The sequence below is a fragment of the Eulemur rufifrons genome, chromosome 30 (genome assembly GCF_041146395.1).
Source record: "Eulemur rufifrons isolate Redbay chromosome 30, OSU_ERuf_1, whole genome shotgun sequence".
In the NCBI taxonomy this organism is placed as follows: Eukaryota; Metazoa; Chordata; class Mammalia; order Primates; family Lemuridae; genus Eulemur; species Eulemur rufifrons.
Window position 1 is genome coordinate 60366163 of NC_091012.1, and position 10208 is coordinate 60376370.

Consider the following 10208-nt stretch of genomic DNA (forward strand, 5'->3'; position numbering starts at 1 on the left):
CTTTATAGCCTTCAGCACACTCCAATCTAACTTAAGTGTGTTCTTGCTTATTGTCTGTCTCCCCCATCCATTGGAGTGGAATTTTCATATGAGTAGGTCCTTATCTGTCTGTCCCCAAAACAGTGGCTGACACATTAGATAATAAATATTGGTTTGCTGGAGCCCATTCTCCAAAGTGAACTATCACAAGAATGGAAAAACAAGCACCACATGTACTCACCATCAAATTGGTATTAATTGATTAACACTGATGTGCGCATGTGGAGGTAACATTCATCAGGTGTAGGGCAGATGGGAGAGTGGAGGAGGGGATGGGTATATACACACCTTATGAGTGCAGTGCGCACCGTCTGGAGGATGGGCATATGTGTAGCTCTGACTCAGGTGGGGCAAAGGCAATATATGTAACCTAAATGTACCCCCATAATATTCTGAAATTTTAAAAAATTGGTTGATTTAAGGACTCAATAAATCAAATTCTAGTAGCCACAATGAATTCTTTTTTTCGTAAATGAATTTTATTTGCTTTTACGATTACAAATGTAATACATGCTTGCTGTAGAGAATCTGGAAAGAGCAGAGAAGTAGAAAGAAGAAAATAAGAAACACCCATAACCCCACCACCTGAAGGCCAACACTGCTCACATTATGTTCTAACTATCTGTGCCTGTTTAGAGACCAAGCCCCTCATCAAGAGTGCTGGCCATGAAGCACAAAAGCCAAGGGGAGTGAGGGAAATTAATAACTGAGGGGTTCACCCAGAGATCAGAGCTAGAGATTCCACACTGAGGGACCAGATAAGAGCCACGGATCAAGAGGTCAGAAGCTGACAACACAAGAGCAAGTTGGGTTACTGTAAGAATGTAGTGAGATGGTGCTTGTCAAGAGTGTAGCCCAGCGCCCGTCACATGGTACATTATCAATAACTGTTAGCCATTATTATCACTATTATTATTATTATGGGTCAAAATGAATGGCTCAGGATGGAGACTATAAACAGGGCAAGGGCCCTGGAGACCCATTTTAGGTGCTATGAGTTGGGGCATATAGGGGGAAGTCTACTGTATTAAAAGGGTGGTATAGGAGTGGGCATCACTCTCCTTATAGGCTCCCCTGCCAGGCGAAATGGAACCAGGGCTTCCTCCAGTTTGCCTGCTGACACATGGCAAAATACTCTAAGGTGTTTCTGAGGTAGGATATGATTTCTCCTGCCTAGACTTCTCCCTGGACCAAGAACTAGGACTGGCCTCAATGATGCTGGGAGTTCAGAACCTCATACACCATATGCTCTTCTAGTCCACACTCAGATTGTCAGGGCAGGTCACAGGCATGTGGGTGAAAGAGAAGGTCAAGTCAGCCAAGTGAGAGATAGGGTGGGATGTCCCTGGAGGGGGAGGCTGAAGGGTGAAGGCAACAAGGTTTATGATGTAGTTGAATGGAATGGGTCCAGGATCCAGTCCTCAAGTTAGCAGCTGAGTCAGATACCACAGGAGAAGAGTCCAAGGAGCATTACTTATTGGTAGGGGCCTTCTGATGGCCTGTGCTCTGTCCAAGGTGGTCGTGAAGACCCTCTTGGGGATCTCCATGCTCTTTCAGGTAGTAACAGCGTTTGGGAACATGCTGGTGCTAGAAGTGAGAAAAATAACAGAGGTGAGAGCCACATTTACTATGATAAGGGGTGTTCTGCCTGGTTAAGTTCAGTGACCTAGTAGATCAAGGAACCCGGCTAATTTATCTCACTTGTATAAAATGTGACCAAGGTCTAGATTAGCCAAATTCCCTAGTTGTCTGAGTCCACAACACATGTGGCTGTATATGGGTCCCAGCCCCCAAAAGAAGACCCCCTCCCTTAGAATTAGACTTGGAACAAGTAGAGAGTTAGGACTGAGCCCAACCAGTTCCCTCATACTCAGAAGACTTAGGACTTTAACCACCCCAGGCCCTCAGTAACTTGGGCAGGACACTGCTTCCCAAAGTGATTAATACTCCCAAAGTAACTGCAGAGCCACACTCGCCTTAGCTCAGTGCTTGCCCCTTGCCCCTTCCTGATTCTACTCAAAGGAGTAAGGTGTATTCCCTATCATTGCCTCCTCATTTTTCTTCTCAAAAACCTTGCGTGTATTTCCCCCTCATTACCTCCTCTGTCTGCTGCTGGGAGCTCAGTTCATTCTCCATGGCCTCCTCATTATTCCGCTTGCAGGCTGTCGGCAGAACCTGGCTTGAGTTGCCCGGGGAATCCTTCTCTTCAGCCAGCTGGCACTCGGTATAAAGAGACCTGTCTATTAGCTCCTTTAGGCTGCTGGCCACCTTCAGGAAGATCCGACCCATTTTGGTGGTAACAGCTTCCGAGAGTCCTTCCAGAAACCTGGTCCGTAGAATGGCATCGGACCAAGACAAATGTCGGGCCAGCAGTAGGAAGTCAGTGGCATATTGCCTGACTGACTTCTGGCCCTGCTTAGGATGGCAGAGAACAGCACTGAGGATGTCTATCTCAGATAGGGAGTCATATAAGCCCTGGGATCTGCTCAGGAAAGATTTATTTTCATCTGAGAGGGGGTTTCCTACCTCCATCTGCAAGATGGACCACCTCTCTTCTGCCCCCAGATGAAGAGACACCAGAAATGCCATTTTCTCTGAATCATCCAAAAAAACCTTCATTTGCTTCTCCTCATCAATCTCCATCTCTTCCTCCACAGAGCACGAGCCCCGGGCTGCTTCCTGCTCTTCTAAGAGGTAATAGAGTGCTGGGGTCAACATTCCAAAAGATGGCCCTTCCTTTGGTGGCGGGTTCCTAGTTTCAGGCGTTCTGGCAGTCCCGTGCGGTGTGGGCTTTGATCCAGAGGCTGTGATGTTGATATGAGAGGCAGATGCCTCTCCAGAGTCTGTGGTTTTGATTTCCAGAGTGGACATCATCCCAAAGGTTGTTTGCGGTGTGGATATTGCTCCGGTGTCTGGGGCCCTCTTTAGTGGCATGGACATTGCTCCAGAGGCTGTGGCTCTCATTTGTGGCGTGGACATCGCTCCAGAGGCTGAGGATCTCATAAGCGGTGTGGACAATGCTCCAGAAGCAGAGGCTCTCATTGGTGGTGTGGTCATCCTTCCAGAAGCTGTGTGTGTCGTCTGTGGCAAGGACATAGATCTAGAACTCATGACTCTGGTTTGCAAGGAAGACATGGCTCCAGAGGCTGTGGTTTTCGTTAGCGGCATAGACAACTCTCCAGAAGCCATTGCTGACTTGAAAGGCATGGGCATTGTTCCAGAGGCCGAGGATCTCCTTAATGGCTTGGACATCCCTCCAGAGGCCATGGCTGTCGTTTGTGCAATGGACATCTTTCCAGAGGCTGGAGCTCTCATTAATTCTGTGGGCACAGCTGCAGAGGCTGAGGGTTTCCTTAGTGGTGTAGACATAGTTCCAGAGGCTGGAGCTCTTACTAGTGGTGGAGACACCCCTCCAGAGGCTGGAGCTCGCATTGGTAGTGTGCACATGTCTCCAGAAGCTGTGAGCATCATTTGTGGTGTAGATGTCGCTCTGGAGGCCGAGGTTCTCATCAGCGGCATGGACATCCCTCCAGAGGCTGTGGACATCACCTGAGGCATGGTCAGAGCTCCAGAAGCTGTGGATCTCATTAGTGGTGTGGACATTGCTCCAGAGACTGGAGCCTTCCTTCGTGGCATGGACATCATTCCAGAGGCTGTGGCTGTCATTTGTGGAGTAGACATTGCTCCATAAGCTGGGGCTCTCAGAGGTGTAGCTATCTCTTGTGAAGCCAGGGGGGACATTAGTGGCAGGGACATCTCTCCAGAGTCTGAGGCTCTCATTAGTGGTGTGGTCATTGCTCCAGAAGCCTGGGCTCTCATTATTGGTGTGGACATCATGTCAGAGGCCGAGGCTCTCATCTGCATCCCTCCAGAGGTCATGGATCTCATGAGCGATGTGGACATCCCTCCAGAGTCTCGGGTGCTCATCTGACTGGGCATCTTTCCAGGCCCTGTGGCCCTCATTAGTGGCATGGGCATTGCTCCAGAGGCTGTGGCTCTCCTTCGCAGTGTAGACATCCCTCCAGAGGCTGTGTCTGTCATTTCTGGCATGGACAGAGCTCCGGAGGCTGTGTCTCTCATTAGCGGTGTGGACATCGCTCCAGAAGCTGTGGTTGTCATTTGCTCCATAAACATTGTTCCAGAGGCTTTGGATGTCATTAGTGGCTTGGACAATGCCCCAGTGGCTGGAGAGCTCATTGGTGGCATGGACATCCCTCCTGAGGCTGTGTCTCTCATTAACAGTGTGGATGTTGATCCAGAGAATTTTGCTGTCATTAGTGGGGTGGATATTGCTCCAGAGGCTGTGGCTCTTATTTGTGGTATAGATGTCAATCCTGAGGCTGTGGTTCTCATTTGTGACACGGACATTGCTCCTGAGACAGGGGTTCTCATTTGCAGCATGGACATTGACCCAGAGGCTGGAGCTGTCAATTGGGGCATGTACATTGACCCAGAGGCTGTGGCTGTAATTGGTTGTGTGGACATTGCTCCAGAGGCTGGGGCTCTCCTCAGTGGCGTGGACATCTTTGCACAGGCTGGGGCTCTTGTGCTCTGTGTAGACATTGATCTGTTGGCTGTAGCTTTGACAAAGCCTGTGGGCACTGCTCCAGAAGTTTTGGTCATTGTTAACTGTGTGGACATCACTTTAGAGGTTGTGGCTGGCATTTGCTCTGTGGGCATTGCTGCAGAGCTTGTGACTGTCATCAGTGGGGTGGCCATTGCTCCAGAGGCTGGGACTGTCTTTTGCAATGTAGACATATTTCCAGAGTCTGGGGCTCTCGTTAGTGGTGTAGGCATTGCTCCAGAGTCTGAAGCTCTCACTGATGGTGTGGACATCACCCTGGAGGCTGTTGCTGTCATTGGTGGAGTGGACATGATTTCAGAGTCTAGATTTTGTGTTACCCATGGAGACATCACACCAGAGCCTGGGGCTGACATTAGTTGGGTAGGCATCACTCCAGAGGCTAGGGCTGTCATTAGCAGTGGGGACACTGCTTCAGTGTCTGGGGCTGGCTTTGGTAATGTAGACATTTCTCCAGCATTTGGGACTGACAGTAGCAGTGTGGGCATTGCTTCAGAGTCCGGATCTGACATTAGCAGCGAAGACATTACTCCAGAGTCTGGTTCTGACATGAGTGGGGTGGACATTCCGCCAGAGTCTTGGGTGCTTGTTGGCTGGGTTGATGTATCTCCAGAAGCTAGGGCTGACATTATCAGTGAGGATAGCGCTTCAGAGTCTGTGCCTGACATTAGCAGCGAAGATATCTCTCCAGAGGCTAGGGCAGTCATTAGCACTTTGGACATCGCTTCAGTGTCTTCATCTGTAATTTGCAACGGGGACATTGCTTCAGAGCCTGGATCTGACATTGGCTGTGTGGACATCCCTCCACAGTTTATATCTGGCATGAGGAGTGGGGATATCTCTCCAGGATCTGGAGCTAGCATTAATGGTGTGGACATTGCCTCAGGGGACGAGGTGCTCATTATAGATGTAGACATTGCTCCAGAGGAAGGAGCTGGCATTTCCAATGGTGATAGCTCTGCAGAATCTGGAGCTGCCATTAATGCTGTGGACATGGCTCCAAAGTCAGCAATTGTCATCATCCCTGGAGACATTAACCCATAATCTGAAGTGGACAGCAATGGCGATAATGTTTCTGAATCTGAGGCTGGCGTTAGCAATGGGGACAGTGCCCCGGAATCTGAGGCTGGCATTAGCAATGGGGACAGTTCCCCAGGGTCTGAGGCTGGCGTTAGCAATGGGGACAGTGCCCCAGAGTCTGAATCTTGCATTAGCAGTGGGGACACTGCTCCAGAGTTTGGTGCTTCCATTAGAGATGTAGACATAGTGTCAAAGCCTGAGGGTGTCATCAACTGTGTGGAAGTCCCTCCAGGGTTTGAGGCTGAAGTTGAGACTATAGGCAACTGTGCATGAGGATGCAGGATTTGGACATCAGCTCTGGTCTCTGGCATTGGTCTAGAGAAGGTCATTCCCCTGTTTTGAGGGTCAATATTTTCCTCCCTCATCGTATCGTTGAATCGCAGTGAATGTAAGCGTATTGATATATCTGCCACGGCCACAGGACAGTGTGGAGAGAGCCCCTAAAGTGATGACATCAGGGGTCCTGCTGAAGCTCAAGTAGCAAGAAAATCTGCAAACAGGAAACAAGTTTAGAGTCAAAAGTCAATATCAAGGAGGTTGGGAGACAAATGGTTCATGGTGGAGACCTGTTTTTATATGTTGCCAGGTACATGGTATTGAAGATGGGCCTATCAGATTAAAGAAGCTGTGCAGCAATGAGCAACTTTGGAGCTAGAGAAAATATCCCTTCTGCCTCTATCCTTTTCAAATCAACTCACCTAGTTACACAGCACAGCCTCTCAGTTTACGAGTGCTGTAGATGCCAGCAACCTTAGCAGCGAACCCAGGCAATCCTGGATCAAATGAAGCGGCAGCACCACCTTCTGGCCATGTGTGAGAAGTGCCGGTTCCTGGGCTACGTTCTGTCCCACAGCCGCGCTTACAAGACCGCCAAGGTACTGGATGGGAAAGCCCTTTGGCCCAGGATAATCATTAGTTCCTCGACCTCGCTGAATTCTGGCCAGCGTTTTAGTCCCCATTTTACTACTCTGATGGCCTGAATGTCCTCCTCAGGAAAAGGAAAGCATTTATCTGATCAATGACTAGGAGCAACAGTCTATGAACTGAAAATCCTCCTTATTATTATTATTATTAATAATAATAACAACCACCACCACTACTACTACCATTTATTGCTCACTTATGTGCTAGGCACTGTACTTTATGCAACTGTACACAACTGCTTATAACGTGCATGGCTTTATAAGCATTATTCCATGTGGGTCTTACAACATCCTGTGCAATAGATAGTTATTATTCCCACTTCACCAGCTTTTTCAGATTAGCCAGAATTGGGGCTAAAATAAGATCACTGCGACAACAACAAAATGTATATCTTTGACTCTCACCCCCTCCCGGAGGTTGCCTAGTCTTTGGCATCCCTAAATTGTATTCAATTATTTCTCTGACATCCTAGACCATGGCTCACTTGAAGCCCAGTCTATAGTATGCACAGATTTCAAGTTCCTCTGATGACATAGGGGTGGACAATCCCAAAGTCCTACTTCTCCAGCCCTGCTGCCATAAGAAGCCCCAAAAGGGGCTCTTTAACACACAGCTTGGAAACTAATGCAAACATTACACAATGTTGACATGTCCCCATAGCCTACCCATGCTAAAACTGGAAGACTTGCTACTTTGGGGACAATGTAACAAAAGTCATCAGCCTAGTGGCCTTGTGCCTTCATAATAATAACAACAAGAAAACTAGCAACAGAAATACCAACAGCGAACATTTCTTGAGCATGCACTGACTGGCAAGCACTCTGCTAGGCACTTCACATGCATCATCTCATTTTATCCCCACAGCAACACTAAGAGATTTTGGTAGAATTCTTCCTTCATCTTATAGATGAGAACATTCAGGCCCAGAGAAGCTTAATAACTTGCCTGCAGTCACACAGATTCCCAGGTCTGTCCACCTCCAGAGCCCCCTACTCTTCACTATTGTACTCCAACGATCCATCTTTCCCCCTTACTCAGTCACATTACCAAGACCCCTTCCTCTATCTCCAACCCTGAGATGGGGTGTCATAAAGGAAATACTGGCCTCCTGCTGACACCTTGGTTATTGTAATAATTGGTGCAGTTGGAAAGATGAGTCAAAACAGTGGTCATAGACCTCCACCTCTCAGCTTCAGAAAAATCCCTGAACATGCCACAGTCCCCCACCAGGCAAAACCCAGAAAGATCTTACCTTGCCAGTGACAGAGGAAAGGAAGAGAGTATCCTTTGTGCCCCCAGCTCCTTTAGTCTGGACAATTGACTTATACCCCGTGCCCAACCAGTTCATTAAAGTAAGACCCAATACCAGCAGCTGTTCTCTGCAATCTCCCTTAGCTATCCCCTGCCACGCCCCCCTGCCCGCCAGCCAGCCTGCCCGCCCACCCGCTCTACTGCTCCTGACTTGCTACTGCTTGCTCTGTCTCTCTGGTCCCAGATTCCTGCCTCTATATAGGCTCTGACATTTGCCTCTGGCCGCCTTGCACTTCACAGCCCTCCAGAAACTCCGCTTTAACACTTGGCCTATGCAACTCCACCCCACTCCCTCTCACCCCCAAGAGTCCCACCAGCCTACACCACACCCCACTGTGCCTTCCTCTGGAGGGTCCTAAAGAGAAGAGGAGATTGACACAATTAAGGAGATGGCACTGAAAGGGTCCTGACTCAGGAAATAAGACATATGCCCTCTGCAGCTGGGCAGACACAGAAGTCCTGGAGGCCGGGCACTGCAATTGGTATGCCATGGAAGCACAGACAGGGGCTTCGAGGGAGGGGAACGAGGGCTGGAGATCAAGTGCAGCAGTGTCAGAAACATTCAAAGAGATTCGAGTACAGGGAAAGCAGAGCTTGTGAGGATGGGCAGTGAGGGCTGGGGAGCAAACACCATAACAGAGCCCTGCAATTGTGATAATAACCAAGCCAATTTGCTCCAGGGTCAGAGACACAGAGGGAAATCCGGCAATCGGTGTCCTTGCCACAGGGCTAGGATTCAACAGCAAGGCTCCATGGATTTCAGACAGCTGGCAAGAAAACCATGCCAGTTTTGAACATACCAGGTGAGGGCTTGTTCATAGAAACAGAGCCACAGCCTGCTTTCTAGAACTGGGGCACAAGGTCAGAATAGAACTAGCAGAAAGGTTTACTGGGGTCCTCCAGTCTTCTTGAATCAATACCATTTAAACCCTCAGTCTAAGGGCAGAACTGGTCCCTGAGCCCTGGATAGGGCAAAGCCTCCCGGTGAAGTTCAAGTAGCCCAGGCACAGGGAAGCAGAGTTTGGCGAGGGAGGCATTCAGGTTGTTATAAACCTTATAATTAGCAACTAACAGTAACTGAGCAATCGAGCTAAGCACCACACATGTATTATATCTTTCTGGCCTCCCCGCAACACCTGTAAGGTAGGCACTGGCATCACTGCCATTTTATACATGGGGAAATGGGCTTAGAGAAGTCTGCGTGACCAAGGTCACAGAGCTAGTAAATGTCAAAGCCCAGATTTGGGCCCCGGTCGGGCTGGTTCCAAAATCATTGTCTCTCTTTGTAATCAGACAAGTGATTAAAAACTCAAGGTACTCTACTCACTGCCATTTCTCCCCATCCCCTATCAGCAAGCAAGGAAATTTTCTTACAACAAATGGCTGAATCATTGCAGTAGTAACAATAATAATAATACCAACTAACCTTGCTTGAACTCTTCTCATATGCTAAGAACGGTGCTAAGGGCTTTCACCAGAATTATCTCATTTGGTCTTTACAAGTACCCTGTGAACTAGGTCCTTTTAATTCCCAGTTTATAGGTAAGGAAACTGAGCTTCAGTGAAGTGAACTGACATGATGAAAAGCACACAGCCCTATCTTACTCCAGAGCTCACTATAGTATACTACTCAAAAGGAAAAATTCCAGCCCCTCTCCCTTCTCCTCTAAACCAAAAAACAGTCACAGAAAACACACTCTATTAACAACAGCATCCTAACAATTATTATTATTAATATACCTAACAATGAAAAGCTACCATTTACTGTGCCAGGCACTGGACTAAGTGCTTACCTACATGATCTCACTTGATACTCCCAACATCCCTGTGAGGTAGGGACTACTATCACCTTCGTTTTCCAGATGGGAAACCAGAGGCACAGAGAGGTTAACTAGCTTTCCCAATGTCACACAGCTACAGAGCACTTTATGTTGTTTGTGTCCTAACATAACAATTTTGGAAATAACCTAAATGCCTAATGTTAGAACATAATTCATTTAATGATTAAATGAATCATGGTGCAGCTGTAGCAGCCACTAATGTAGCCATTGAAAATTATATTCTAGCATGCACATAATGATCTGATTTTTATAAAATAGATGTGTAGATTTTTGCATAGAAAAAGTAAAGCTTGGAAAGATATATACCAAAATGTTAACAGTGACTATACTTGAATGGTGGGATTAGAGGGGATTTTTATTTTCATTTTCCTTATCTGTATTTTCTCATTTGTCTATAATGGACCCATAATGCTTGTATGAAAAAAAAATAC

General features: G+C 47.7%; 1 protein-coding gene across 1 annotated transcript; it reads right to left on the bottom strand.

Annotated features, from left to right (window-relative positions):
* Window positions 1–1509: 1509 nt before the first annotated feature.
* On the bottom strand, window positions 1510–6660 carry RTL9 (retrotransposon Gag like 9). The gene is made up of 3 exons (XM_069464219.1): window positions 6430–6660; window positions 2137–6141; window positions 1510–1626 (listed from the first exon to the last, which is right to left on the bottom strand). The coding sequence occupies exons 1-3, from the start codon at window positions 6658–6660 to the stop codon at window positions 1510–1512; spliced, it is 4353 nt and encodes a 1450-aa protein (XP_069320320.1).
* Between the last annotated feature and the right edge of the window lie 3548 nt (window positions 6661–10208).